The 15,509-nt window shown below is 38.2% G+C and overlaps 1 protein-coding gene across 2 annotated transcripts in view; it reads left to right on the top strand.

Moving 5' to 3' along the window:
- The window catches only part of MAPK14 (mitogen-activated protein kinase 14), a 67,663-nt gene that overhangs the window by 27,487 nt on the left and 24,667 nt on the right, over window positions 1–15,509 (top strand). For both annotated transcript variants that reach the window (XM_070515019.1, XM_014830901.3), the window contains exons 3-7: window positions 1,283–1,341; window positions 12,707–12,818; window positions 13,559–13,588; window positions 13,918–13,965; window positions 15,191–15,305. In XM_070515019.1, coding sequence (XP_070371120.1) covers window positions 1,283–1,341; window positions 12,707–12,818; window positions 13,559–13,588; window positions 13,918–13,965; window positions 15,191–15,305 — 364 coding nt within the window. The remainder of the gene's footprint in view (window positions 1–1,282; window positions 1,342–12,706; window positions 12,819–13,558; window positions 13,589–13,917; window positions 13,966–15,190; window positions 15,306–15,509) is intronic.

Genomic DNA, 15,509 nt, shown 5'->3' with positions numbered 1-15,509 from the left:
TTTTATTTGAAAATGTTTTGGACTTGTTTTGTTTTACTGTCTTGGAGGTAGCTCTTGCATGAATAATCGTGTGTAAATCGGATCTTTAGTGGTTTAATTTGATTTTGATCTGCGGATGATTTTGACAGTCACAACTGAAATAATGTAAAACAATGTCAGTTGTTTTAAACTTTTCTTATTGCAGTGAGGAAATGGGGCATCTCAGATGACAAGAATCCAAAGCCTTTTTTTTTCTTTGTTTCTCTTTTGGCTTCTGTATAATTGAAATTGCTTTTAAAATTCTGCTATTTGGATGAGTGGAGTAACATGCTGATTAGAAGTACTCTTTTTCCTGATAATGTTTTGAGCATTGGTATATTTTACTTTTACAGTTGTTTGTTTAACTTGGTTGGTTAGAGCAACATGCTGATGAGGTCACAGTCATGGGTCAGTTTCCTGAAGGCCATTTAGCTTTCATTTGTTTCATTTCTAGATACCCTAAAATCTGGCTGGGCACATTACAAGTGAATTATATTTCTTGTTTGCCTTCTCAGTGCCTAACTTTGTAGAAATGAGTGGTCTGGATGTTAGGAGGAAATGGAGGGGGCAGGTAAGGGATGGTATATGTGGATAAATCAGTATAAGTTAATGACCAGAAAAACTACTCAAAGACCGTGGATTACTGAGTATTAAGTAGCTCTTTGCTTTATCCTTGTATAAAGATAGCTTTTTCATTTTCATTTTTAAGTAGTCTGATCTAAATACCTGATAATGATTAAGAAAATTATCTTAACATTAAGAATATTATAAGAATAATATCAAGAAATACTGAGAGAATATTTTGGGGCTTTAAAAATGTGAACTTTGAAGACTATATAGTAACATGGAAACTTTTCATGGAATAATAATATGTTTAAAAAAGAAAAATGATACTATCATGACACCTGTAGAGGTGTGACTTTTTCTGTTTGTTAATCATTAGACTATTAGTACATATGTAAGTCCAGAGCCCTAAATCTTTTTGTTTCCTGATAAACTGATGGGTATATGTGACCAAATTCTAAAGAGATGAATATTTTTAATAGTAAAATAGGTTATTATGAGAAGTCATGTCAACAAGTAAAAAACAAAAGCATAATTTGGGTAGAAAATAAGTTGGAGTTATTAAGTATATGATGTTGTGATGTTATTGAACTGACATAGTGGGATTTAGAACTGGTTCCTATTAAAGTGAGTCAGACCTGATGGGTACCATAGTAAAGTCAATATTTATTTACTGTTTGATTTTTATGTTTTCTTGTAGGTGATTGGTCTGTTGGATGTTTTTACACCTGCAAGGTCTCTGGAGGAATTCAATGATGTGTGAGTAAATCTGCTGCGTTTTCCTTCCTCAGCTAGAGGATGAGGATTAGCAGCCCACTTCTATTCCTGGACCATTTAGCAGTATACAAATTTCAAAAGAGTCTTCATTCCTATCATCCAGCCCTTCTGGGGAGGGGGAATGGATACAGAAGATGTATATTATGGGTCGTATGTATTAGTATTTTCATCATTTCAGGCACATTGTGCCCCATTTGGAGAGTCAGTGGTAAGTCCTTCGAAGAGTTCCGTGGAGAAGAGTATAGGGAGTTTTGACTGTGGTTTTTGTTCTGAAATTGCTTGTCCCAGCTTTTAAAGGGGGACCTTTATGTCACTACTTTTACATCATGAAACAGAAAAGAGCCCTGGTTCCATACAGGTTCTTACCACTCTCTTATCCCACTTGCATGTGGGAAATGATGCTAGAATTGCATGCTGATTCTTCAAGTATTGGATTTCTGCCCTGGGACAAGGGGCAGGCCTCACATGTTGAGAAAGCTGATAAATACGGCTAATTTTCTCAGTTTCGTGACCATCTCTATTGTTTTAGCATGGGACACCCTCCCCGCACCCACCCCCACCCCCCCGCCCCCGGAAAGCAGGGCATGAGAGTCTCAGGAACCAGCAGTGGGGGGCTAGGGAAAATGAAACAGGGAAGGAGAAAGCTACTACAAAGATATGTTATTAAATTGGTCACCATTGTGGGCAACTGGGCTGAAAACTGTCAGGATCTTCTAGGAAGCTTTACAGAATGCGCCTCAGATGGGGAGCATTTATCCACTAGCTCCTGACCCCATTGGCAAGGGTTGCCCCATGAGGCATTAATGCCCTCGCATGCCCAGGTCATGTGTGAGTGCAAGACAGATTCTGACAGGTGTTCTTGTGCATGTGTGAGCTCTCTACTGTAGCTTTCCCAATATCTGAATTAGCACATCTCACTCCCATCCCCATGTCACAGATTTGATACTGTAAGAGAGAAGGAACACCTTAAATTTAGAGTTACACATTTTGTCCCGTTGAAATTTTGGAAAGGGTGACTGTGGTGAAAGTCAAACAGAATTGCAGATTGTGGCTGCTCTTCCTTAGCCTCTAATCTCCATTTTTCCCAATGTTGAACTTACCAGTTTCTCTCCACCCTCATACTCGGTTCAGCTTCTCCTACCCTTATCCTAGGTTGAGTGCAAACACCATTTCCTCCTTTCCCAGACAACAAACAGGGAGATAATGTTTGAGCTTTTGTGTTCTGTCTAATGAAAGGGAGAAAGAAAAAATTGAAAAGGAAATATAGAGTATGAAATAAAAAGAGAAGGAAGAAAGGTACCAAAAAAATTTTCCCACCATTTGAACTTAGTTGGAACATGATATGGCTGAGAGTAGAAGATGAGAGAGGAGAATCTGGTCCAAGTACAAGAATTCCCACCCATATTAACCAGGATCATCCTGCTAATGAAAGTTTAAGAAACGAGCGAATGGAGAGAGAGGCAATAACTAAGAGCAGCTGTGTTTCCTGTAGCCCTGCTTGGCACTAGAATGTGGAGTCTTCCAAAGATTACTGGATGCTGCCCAGGCAGGGGCATGCGTGTTGCAAGTTGTTGAGCCCAGCTGGAGGCTGTGCTTGGAAAAGAGTATATTGCAGAATGTTTTTTTTTTTATTAATTATCATATTTTTAAAGACTTTATTTTTTAGAGCAGTTTTAGATTTACAATAAAATTGAGAGGGAGGTACGGGGATTTCTAATATACCCCTCACCCCCCACACATGCATAGCTTCCCCCATGGTCAACATTCCTTACCAGAACGGTACATTTTTTACCAAGGATGAACCTACGTTAACACGTTATAATTACCCAAAGTCCAAAGTTTATCTTAGGGTTTGCTGTTGGTGTTGTATGTTCGATGGGTTTGGACAAACGTATAGTGACATATCATCATTATAATATCATGCAATGTATTTTCACTGCCCTAAGAATGATGCTTTTTGATATTCTGCCTAAATGTGGAAGAAATGCTGAAGTAATGTGTTTGTGAATTTTTTTGGAAAATATTGCAATTAGATCTGAGCCATATCCAAAAATTTTAGGTATAATGAGGATGGATTTATTTAACAAAGGAGTTGATGATTTGCTTACCTGGGCAAATGCTGTATTTTGGTTTAATCAGGCATTATGAAAGTGGATTATGAACCTATTTTTCCTGTGTGAAAAGACCTTATTTAAGGCTAGTGTCTATTTCAAAGGTTAAGTTTTATCTATTGAAGTGCCTTTGGCTCCTTTGTCCACCAACTACAAGCATACCCACTGAATTGCCACTGAATTAGCATTGCATTTATTTCTCCATTCAGTCAACAAATACCATGGCAGCTGAGCAAGAATCTGTTCTTTCTGTTTAACTGTAGCTGGGTTCTGACTATTTATTTATTATTTCCAGCTTTATTGAGATATAATTGACCTACAACATTGTATAAGTTAGGTTCTGATTATTTATAAACAAGAACTGAGTTCATCTCCTGGGAGCAAATCTCAGTACTACTTGTTGAATACTTACTGAATGATGTGTTGGAATAGGCTTAGAATAATTAGAAACACTAGTCTTTCCCCTTGATGAAATAAAAATCTTGTTAGAGGAAATAAATTCAAAATACTTTTGTAACCAAGTTATCAATTGTCTGTATGACCTCGACAGAGTCACTTTGCCTCTCTGGGCCCCAGTTAACTTCCTTGTAAAATGATGAAAATTGGAGTGGTTGACTTTTCTTTTTTCCTCCCCAAAGCCCTAGTACATAGTTGTATATTCTAGTTGTAGGTCCTTCTAGTTCTTCTCTGTGAGCCGCCACCACAGCATGGCTACTGACAGATGAGTGGTGTGGTTTTCTGCCCAGGACCCAAAGCCAGGCCACTGAAGCAGAGTGCACTGAACTCTAACCACTAGGTCATCAGGGCTGGCTCTGGAGTGGTTGACTTCTGAAGTGTTTTCAATCCCAGAGAATCTCTGAAAATAGAATGATGAACCTAAGGTTGCCTTTAGAAAAATGTTTCATTGTTTTCTTTTTATGATGTTTGTATCACTAAAAAAAATTAGTGTTTGTCCAGGACTATGGTTGTTTAAGTATTTTCCGAAGTCATTTCAGAATTTGCATGAGTTCAAACGTCTTCACCTACAATTGCAGTGTTTGCAAATTTAAATACCTTTAGGGCTAGACAAATAACATAAATGAGGCTCACTCTTACACAACTGGGAGTGGTGGGGTCTGTGGTAAAACAGAATACCTGCACTTCCTAAAAGCATTCAAATTCACATTAAAACAAGCAGACAAAACCCCACTGTTCTGGCCAAATCAAATATACTGAAAGCTAGAATGGTTCTATACACTGCTAGGTGTAGAGCAGGCTGTATTTTGAACATGAATCTTCTCTGCTAATTAACAGAATCTCTAATTACTTTTCATATTTACACTTGACTTTTAATCATATGTCACATGTATTTGTGCCTTTATGTTTCAGTTAGCACTTTTCATCTGTTATACAATTCAAGTTTTTACTGAATTTCTTGGTTAATATGCATCCTGCATACTTTGTTTGTAAGACTATACTTTTTTTTTGCTGAGGAAGATTCACCCTGAGCTAACATCTGTTGCCAACCCTCCTCTTTTTGCTTGAGGAAGATTCATCCTGAGCTAACATCTGTGCCAGTGTGGGTCACTGCCACATCATGGCCACCACCAAATGGTGTAGGTCCACGCCTGGGAACCAAACCTGTGCTGCTGAAGCAGAGCGTGCTGAACTTAACCACTAGGCCATGGGGCCAGCCCCAAGACTATACTTTTGAGAAAGGAACAATAGATAGTGAGTTTTGATCATTAAGAACAATGTGCAGTTACTGAATCTGACAGATAGAGATGAAGTTTGGAAAATGCAGAGTTAAAAGATGAGTATACCAAGTTGTTCCTGACTGCCATATGATGTGGTTGTACAGATGGCAGAATTTTGTAGAAATATGTCTAGATCTTTTAAATGATTGAAAATCATTTGGACATTTCTGTTGGCTTCTTGATGGTAATATTTGGCAGGAGGTGGCAAGTATGTGCATATGCATGCTACAAATATTTAGTTACCAATAGAAATCCAAAAATTTTAGGTAGCCAGTGTTAGAAACTAACCCCTAGAGTCAGCTGCAACTTCGTGCTCCTACAGTGTTGCCTCCTCCTAACTGCGGTGGTCCTCTGATCAAGCTTGGTAGGCAATGAAGAGTTGTTGGACTCCTAGTGGGAACTAGTTCCTCAAATTTCAGGGAAGCTGAATTGTCATGGGTTAAGTGGAAAACAGTCTCTCCCTACTATTTTCTGCCACTTCTCTCCTCATTTTACTACTTCCCGTCCGATGTTTCTTATATCCGAGTTCCTATCTCTGTTCTTTAGTTCTTCAAGAGGGAAAGGAAGTGAAGTTTCAGATTCTGCTGTGATCTAGCAGAGGACCTACAACAGGGCAGTCAGCGACCGTTGTTTTAGTGGAAGCCAGTGGGCAGATAATCATCTAGCTTAGCCTTCCATTTACTCAAAATGAGTGTTCAACTAGGAAGTTTAGCCTTTTATATCAATATGAAAGAAGCTGAACATACTGAATTGGTAAAGGGAGTTTCTAGATTTACATTTTAACCAGATTTCATTCAATAAACGTTGGAATACCTATCCTGTGCTAGGCACAGCACTAGTCTCTGGTAATATAACAATAAACAAGGTAAACATGATCCCTGGTGATGGAGTTGAGACTCTTAATGGGAGAGAAGAACAAGTTGAATGATGAACGAAAATAGAGTGTGGGAAGTTCTGAAAGATCCCCTGTGATTTGTTCCTGTGCACTCTGACCTCACCTCACATTCTCTCCACATCCTCTCTCTTTTCCTGCCACTCTGGCCTCTTTGTTCTTCCTTGGATACGGACGTCCACGTTCCCTGTAAGACCTTTGCCCTGGTTTCTAAGGTTGGCCTGGTACGCTCTCCCCATATTCCACATGACTGTCTCCCTCATCTCCTTCGGAACCTACTCAAAGGTCTGTTCATCAGAAGCTCTTTGTCCCTCAGTGCCATAGCCGAAAGACCACCCCACTGTCGGGGTTGACTCCTTACCCTGCTTTGTTCTTAGCAGATTTGACCACCATGTATTTGTTTTTGTCTGTCTTCTCCCTCTGGCTTGTAAGCTCTGTTACAGGAGGAGTTTGTTTTCTTCCTTGAGTTTTTAGTACTTAGAAATTTTCAGATGACAAACCTGAAGTTGAGGGAGGTGAACTGAATTGTATAAAACCATGTACCAAATTGCATACATCTGTGGTCTTTTGGCTCTAAATCTATTTCTGATCACATTTTCTTGATCCAGAGCTATGATTGTTATTTGAAAGTCTGATAACCCTTCTTATTGGGTAAATACTATAATAAGGTCCTATGTAAGATGTCAAAACTAAAGGCCTACCGGTTGCATGTGGTCTCATTAATGAGATGCCGCATAAATGCTTACCTAAAAAAACTAAAGGACTAAGTCAAATTTGTAATGTCTAAGTGACATGCAGGGTGTTAAGTGACCTCAGGCAATGAGAGAAGCTTAGTGGAAGAAAGCCTCTGAAGAAAGCAACTGTGTCCAAAGAAACAGATGAATACAGATGGAGTGTAGAGGTTGAGATTTGTTCTAGACAGCCAAAGAAATGAAGGAAATGTGTAAAGTGTACAGAAAAAGATTTGTATGGAATAGAGAATGTTAAAGGAGTAGATAACCCTTGATTTTTCTTTTGTACTTGGGTAAAAATTGTGTATTAGTAAATTCTAGTGTGTGTGTATGCGTGTGTGTGGTGAAGGAGAATTGTTTTCCTAATTTAGCTAATAAGCATTATCTGCTTGGAAATGAAGCTTTCCTCCATCACTGAAAGAAATACCCAGACCAGTTGTTTGGACTTTCAGAAATACTTTTATTCTTTGAAAAAAAATGCCTGAGCGCTCAAGATAGCTAATATGGGAAGAGAATATGAATAACTGTATTAACAATTATATTTGCAATTTATTTCCTTACAAGAGAGGTCTTGTAGATGTCTTCACTGACTCACATTTGAAATCTAAACAAATTATACATCCTTCAAGAGAATACTGTTCAGTTTTTGTCTGACATGATCAATAAGATGCTCCCTTTGTCTCAGTTTAGCTGATGTAAAAAGGTAAAGAATCTTCAAGGTCTAGCTTAGAGTTTGAGTCTTTGAAGAAATCTTTCCCTAATGAACTCCGTCCTAAGTCTGGGTTGGGGGCCCTGTCCTGTGTGTTCTCCAGCACCTGGTGTTCCCTTTTATAGCTCTAATCATGTTCTGTTATGATTATATATTTATATCTGCCTTCTTCTCGTCTGAATTCTGTCTCTGTCTTTTACACTGTTGCGTCCCCAGTGCTCACCAGTAGGTATTTGTTGATGGAGTGATTGAATGAACGAATAACCTTGTGCTGTCTTGTCTATAACTGATGGCTGATCTAGTCTGATAGCATGCCCACTGCATTCTCTTTTGACGAGCTTTTTGTTTTTATCCTGTAATGTAGACCATGTGATAGAATATTGAGTCTGGTTCGGTTGATTCAGGTAAGATAAAGGGCACCTTTCAGTAATCTTTGCTTCAAATGAGGTGAATAGTTTGTTGTGGAACACCCTGGCTAAGCTGTCTACCTGGCTGGTGAATGGTACTTTTACCCCTTATGTTGGAACAGTTTGGTCTGCTTACCAGACAAGGTCTTTGGCGTGAGTGTTTCAGTAAGACGTGCCCTTGCCTGGTCTTCTGGTAATGCTCTGTGAGTCGTCCTGGGTCATTCAATTCATTTCAGTAGTAATTGAGCGCCTTATATCTGCCAGACACTGTTCTGGGTACTTTAGATACCACAGGGAACAAGAAAGAACCCTGCCCTCCTTGAACATCGTACAGATAGATAACAGTAAACAATGAGTGTATTAAAAGGGGAATTAGTATATTAGCAGGCAGTTATGCTGTGGATGAAAAGAAAAGGCAGAGCAGGGAAAGGGAGTTAGGTGTCTGAAGGCAGGGGGAGATGCAATTTTAAGTGGGGTGGTGAGGAAAGCCCTTATTGAGAAGGTGAATTTTGAGCAAAAATTTGAAAGAGTAGAGCAATCACACCCGGGGATATCTGAGGGAAGACCAGTACAGACAGAAGGAACAGCCAATGCAAAGGTCCTGAGGCAAATGACTGCATGCTATATTGGAATTGCAGCAAGGGGACCTGTGTGGCTGGAGTAAGGAGGCCAGTGTGGAGCTGAGTGAGAGCAGGGGAGAGAAGTAGATGATGAAGTCAGAGATAATTGGGGACCGGGTACTGGATTATGCAGGGCTTTATTTGCCATCAAAGGGATATTTGTCTTTAAATGAAATGAGAAGTCTTTTGAGAGGAGTGACATGATGTGACTTTTATTTTTAAAGAATCACTCTGTCTGCTACTGTCGAGAACAGACTGTCTTGAGTCCCCAGGATCATTGAATGTGTTTCAGAGGCTTGTGGTTACAAATTGTCAATCCTTGTGATTATTTTAAATACATTGTTTAAATATGGAAATGTTTTTTGCCTGTTCATAATTGCTTTATCAAATAGGGCTGACAGTAGTAGAGATGCCAATCCATAGGTATAAAAGAGATTTTTTTCCTACATAGATTCTTTCTGATTGTGTTATGCTTTAAAAAAGAAAAGTGATGGGGAGGAGTCTTGACAATTGGGTGCTATCCAGGAAGTGCTTGGTAAATGAAGGGGTAGGAGGGGGCACCGTCAAGAGTGCTGGAAACCGCTTACTGTAGAGGTCTGCCTTTTGGCTGGTACAGTACATTTTACTTTTAAGAGTTACTTTGAGAAAAGGTGATTTATGCTCTTTAGAGTTTGATTAAATTTAAAGGAGGCCATCTTCACAAGAAAAGTGAAAAGCAAGATTTGTGTCAGGCCATGAAATCGTCTTTTCAGCCCTTAGCCTAATAAAGTCCTACTTGCTTAATTCCGTTTTAAAGATGGGAGAACTAGCTGGCTTTCAGCTGTTCTCAAGTCAAACCTTCACTAATTTATCTGAGGTGTCATGAACGCTGACAGTAATAGGCTGTCTACTAAAATGTAATTAAATTTGCTTTCCAGAGACAGATACTGTGGAAATTATGGGCTGTCCATTAATACTCCTTTTGGAATTGACTGACTTAAAATGTGCTCATCTCCATTTTTCTCCCACTCCCCTGTTCACTGCTTTAAAAGGTGATATCTCTTCCATAAACATTGAGTAACTTTGCATGCTGCTTGCTTTTGTCCACTGTTGCAAGATTCATTTTGGAAACCTTTCTATACGTGATGAGTTGGAATTTGACAATTGATTGTCGTGGATTGTTCTTTGGGCCTCATGGAAACAACATGTAGTGATTAGGTTAGTTCCTGCAAGATACTTCTGCCATGTATAATGCTTTTCAGTTGATTTAATTGTAGCCTAGCAGCAAGGCTTGATAGTTATTAGTATACTGATTAATCTTATATACCCACATGTTTTGACAGTCTCACCTTCTGTCTGGAGATTCTGGTGATAAAATAGATGTGGTCTCTGATGGGGAGGGGGTTTGAGGGGAATTACACCGTGGTGGAATATGCTGACTAATCGTGTGTTTTCTCAGGCTGTGCAGTCAGTGGTAACCTGGCTGCCTAGGATTTCTTAAGTCACTGGGAACCATTTAAACACTAAAGTTATACCCGGAATTACTATGGTTGCATTGGTAATACTGCTAAACACCTTTGTGAACTAGCACAGACATATTAGAGAGCTAAGATTTTTAGCTTTTATTTCAAGATACAATGTTTCCTTTGTTTGCCTTTTCTCCTTAAAATTATTTTTAGCGTCTGGCCCCGTGGCTGAGTGGTTAAGTTCACGCGCTCTGCTTCAGTGGCCCAGGGTTTTGCTGCTTTGGATCCTGGGTGCGAACATGGCACCGCTCATTGAGCCATGCTGAGGCGGCATCCCACACAGCACAACCAGAAGGACCTATAGCTAAAATATACAATTATGTACTAGGGGGCTTTGGGGAAGAAGAAGGAAGAGAAAAAAAGAAGATTGGCAACAGATGTTAGCTCAGGTGCCAATCTTTAAAAAACAAAATTATTTTTAAAAGTTGAGAGAATAATCCTTTTACTACCCAGTGTCATAAAATGTAATTATTTGCAAAGCAGTCTTATAAGACAGAAATTGGATTCTCTCTTCCTCAACCTGAGCCTTGCAATTTGTCGTAATTGGTATTATGGATGTGGCCACCATTATCCTGGATTTTCTAGGGGAGGTCCTGATTTCAAAATATATTAACCGGTTATTCACAACATTCTCATATTTGTTAGAATATGTGTCACTTTGGGGTTAAAAAATACAGTGACTGGATTAAGATGGAATATTGCTATGTTTTTACCAGCTTTCTTCATTAAAGATTAACTTTGATAGTAAGTATTGAGAATTATTAAGGAAATTATCTGACTATACTACTTCCCTGATTATTTGACATTTATAAAACTTAAAAAAAGATCATTCTTTTGACTTAAATTCTGTTTCAACTGGAAGAATTTGGAGGCAGTATGTGCTGTGATTAAGTTCATGGTCTCTGAGATCAAACAGGTTTGGATCCAACCCCTGACATGACCACTCTTTTAACCTGGAGCGTGATACATATCCTTGTTCTGTCTCTATTTCCTCATCAATGAAGTGGGAATACTAATGGGACTTACCTTATAGGGTTGATGGGAAGAGCACATGAGTCATGGGCATAATAAACGTGCTTGGCACGGAATAAGCACTATGGTATGTTATGTTGAGCTTGGAACATCTCTTAAACCAGAACTCCCTTTATGAAAATATTTCAAGAAGTCCACTTTACTCCAAATTACATTTACAGTCTATCCTTTCCTCAAGGCAATATAAACATGCAAGTTTTAAAAATATGAAACGCTAAAACCTTACCTTAGGTTACATCTAGGCTATGTCCTATTGGTCTTCCTGAAATTGGAAACTACCACATCGGCCCAATTGGGAAATTATGCAACAGAAAAAAATTTCAATTCTTCCTTGAGGAAAGCAAGTAATAAATGTAGTGTGTGGGATATGTGTGGGGGTGTGTACGTATAAAGAGAGGTCATACACGTAGTTATTCATATAGTACATTTTTTAAAGATTTTCTTTTTCCTTTTTCTCCCCAAAGCCCCCCAGTATATAGTTGTGTATTTTTAGTTGTGGGTCCTTCTAGTTTGTGGCATGTGGGACGCCGCCTCAGCGTGGCTTGATGAGCAGTGCCATGTCTGCGCCCAGGATTCGAACCCACGAAACCCTGGGCTGCCGCAGCGGAGCATGCAAATTTAACCACTTGGCCACGGGGCCGGCCCCCCATATAATACATTTAATATTAGATTTAAATTTACTGGCCTGGTTTCTTTCCCTCTAAATTCTTAAAAAATAAAAATAAAAATGGAATGAAATCAGCATTCTTTACAACTCAAATGGTATACATTATTATTCGGCCTTAGGAGTGGGTAATGATTCTTACACAGTAGATAAAACCTAACCTAGTTTTTTAAAAATTCAGCCTCTTTAAAAGTGATGTCGTTTTTATGTTCCCATAGCTGTGTAATACAGTAATGAGTGGGTAAGGCATTGCGTCTGGAATATCTGTGGTGAACCTGTTGGACTTGAATATAATCATTCCCTAATCTCACCATGTAAAGACAGGATTAACAACTAGCACCACACCTGTGAGGTGTGGCATGCCTCCTCTTACTACAGATAGAATGTGTTCCTCCTCCCTTTAAAGTAAATGCAGGAATATTGTCAGTGAACAATATGCTTTCACCAGTCATTTCTGAAAAAGAGGGAGAATTATAATTTGAAAATTTAAAGATACTCCTATTTTAGGACCTATAAGTTGGAGGGTTTATAATGAGGTGAAAATGTAATAGTGGATATAAAAATACAAGATACTTTACTATGGCCATGCATTTAGTTTTACTATATTTCTCATGCAACAGTAACATTTTTAAGAAAACTGATACAAACATATATCATTCTAATCTCCATCTTTACTTTTTTCTTCAAAGAATTTAGGAAAAGATATGTCAAGTAGGAATGAGTATAAGCATTTCTGGAAAAGTAGATGGTAGGTGGTAAAATTAGAATAGTGGTGTTGAAAATGAGCCCCTTCCCCTGCCCCCCCTTTAGTAGTTATTAAGCTTTTAGCTGTCACTGTGTACTTACTGGGTGGGCTTTTCTTAAAAACTTTTAAGTCTTATGGAGATAAGAGCTTTCTTAGGGGTTCTGGATTATTGTGTAACTCTCCATTAATTTCTAGGTATCTGGTGACCCATCTCATGGGGGCAGATCTGAACAACATTGTGAAATGTCAGAAGCTTACAGACGACCATGTTCAGTTTCTTATCTACCAAATTCTCCGAGGTCTCAAGGTACAGACAGTAGTAGTAATAATTTTGAGGAATGCATTCTCCCTTTCTCCTTTCCATTTAGAGCTTAAGAAAAAACAAGCAAAACCAAAAAACTTTTCTTATGGAAAATCTCAAACACTCACAGAATCACAAGTACACTCATAGTGTAATGAACCCCTGTGTTTACTCAGTGACCACAATTACCAACATATGGCCAATCTTGTTTATTTCTTATCCCTCAAGCCCTGGATTATTTTAAGGCAAGTCTAGACATCATATCATTCTACCCATAGATACTTCAGTATGTATGTCTGAGAATTAAGGACTCTTCTTTATTACATCTAAACAGGAATAATAATTTCTTGATATAATCTGATATCCGGTCAGTGTCATGTTGAAACTTTAAAAACATCCTCAGAGAGGCTTATTTGTGGGAGGGGCAGATGAACAGTGTTTTAAAATTAAACTGCATTTGATATTTAGCAGCTTTAAGTTCTTACAGAGCTTCAGAGCACCAACCAGAAAATAGATTGAAAGCTCTATTTCACTCATATTCCAGCTCTGTGAGTAGAGTTGATGGTATGGAAATCATAGTTATGAACGGACAGACTACTGATAGTTATTGTTCTGATTTCTAATCCCACTGTTAATACTAGCAGTTCTTATTGATTCATGAAAATGTACTCAAATATGTCATGTAAGATGACAGTAGGAGGTTGCAGATAACTTTTTCATTTAATTGACTTTTTTCTCTTTCACAGTATATACATTCAGCCGACATAATTCACAGGGTGTGTATTGTGATTTTGATTAAATTATTTTGGGGAGCTGGGGTGGGGGAAAACTGGCATTGAGCCAAGGTCCTAATCTAAACTTACTTTAGCTATTGAAATATTGATGGATTGCAGCTTTACTCTAGGTTTAAACTGATTAAAGAAAGAAGATGTGTTGTTTTTACTTATTTAATGCTGATTAGGAGTAGATAGTGACTATAGAATGGAGATTATTTATAGCTGGATGAAGTCTTATTTTTGTGTTTGGGTCTTCATCATCACCTGTAGGGGGACAGTTTACCATGCGTCTTAAAGTTGATCTTGTCCTCTCTGTACTTGCCTCCTAGGACCTAAAACCTAGTAATCTAGCTGTGAATGAAGACTGCGAGCTGAAGGTAAGATGAAGGGCGAGCGTAATTGTTTGTTTTACCTTGTCGTTATATGTTTGACTAACCAGGAAGATTTGTATAGGGAGTGGGTTTATAAGCCATGACTTTTTATCTGAAAATTCATATTGTCTTTAGGAATATTAAACTTTGAAATTTAAACCATAGACTTAGTTAGCTTTAGTTTTAAGTGACATGGAAGGTGGCACTGGATGTCTTGTTTTCATTCCAAAATAAAGTTAGATTAGAAATTTAATATATTAGTTATAATAGTTATAATAAAGAAAAATTATAGTCTGAATATCTAGTAAGCAATCCTGAAGAGATAACTATTAGATTAAATAGTTTCTATTTAAGAAACTTCTATTTAAGAAACTATTTCCTTAAAATAGAGAAAAATTGCACAAACCCACTCATTCAAAATAATTCAAGTAAGAGATAAATTGTCTATGATGAGGAAGCAGCTCTGGAATAACTTTTTTGTTTCATTTTTTGTGCAATTTTTGAAACATAGTTTACATACAATGAAACGCATCATTTTAAGTGTACATTTGACAAATTTATGTAACCGTGTAACCATCAACACAATTATGGTAAAGAACATTTCTGTGACTTCAGAAAGTTCCCGTTTGCCCCTTCCTAGCCAGTCCCCACCCGTCTACCCCTAAACCTGGCTTCAGTCGACCACCGATCTGCTTTCTGACACTATAGAGTAGATTTATCTTTTCTGGAGTTTCATATAAATGGAATCGTATAGTATTTTTGTGTGTGTGTCTGACTTTAGTGTAATATTTTTGAGATCCATCTGGATTATGTGTGTCATTAGTTCATTCCTTTTTATTGCTGAGTAGTGTCGATTTTATGAATATACCACAGTTTGTTTATCCATCTACCTGTTGATGGACATTTGCTTCAATTCCAGTTTGGGGCTATGTAAATTCCAGTTTTGTATCCTATGAATATTCACATGCAGGTCTTTGTGTGGACGTACGTTTTCGTCGCTCTTCGGTAAATACCTAGGAGTGGCATTTTTGTTTTGTTTTGTTTTTTTGTAATTTTATTTTTTAAAGTTGTTGCTGTGTTTACCATGCATTCTAAGCATAAACCAGGAAATATGTTTATGGAAGTGTTGTATTGTTCTCCCTTGTTATAAGGTACTAGAGTTTTTTCCCTCCTGCCTTACAATTCTTAGGAGTTTGACTGTTCGGGGCCTGATTTCTCTTCCCTCCCTTAGATCTTGGATTTTGGACTGGCTCGACATACAGATGATGAAATGACAGGCTATGTGGCCACTAGGTGGTACAGGGCTCCTGAGATCATGCTGAACTGGATGCATTACAACCAGACAGGTATTGCTTTTATCGGTTCTTTAGGTCCTTATTAATACTATGTTGGGTGTATTTCGGATTCTTAGAAGTGGAAATGGTGGGAGTGGGAGGAGACATCTTTTCTTCCGTCGGTGATCCTTTTAAAAGTCCACAAATAGAAAATATTTCAGTTGTTCAGATAGAGAAAGTGGGGTTTCTATACACAGCTTTCAAACTTTGTGATTT

This window comes from Equus asinus, chromosome 8 (assembly GCF_041296235.1).
Source record: "Equus asinus isolate D_3611 breed Donkey chromosome 8, EquAss-T2T_v2, whole genome shotgun sequence".
Taxonomy (NCBI): Eukaryota; Metazoa; Chordata; class Mammalia; order Perissodactyla; family Equidae; genus Equus; species Equus asinus.
Note: the sequence above shows the minus strand (reverse complement) of the source record. Positions and strands in the feature narration are given on the sequence as shown.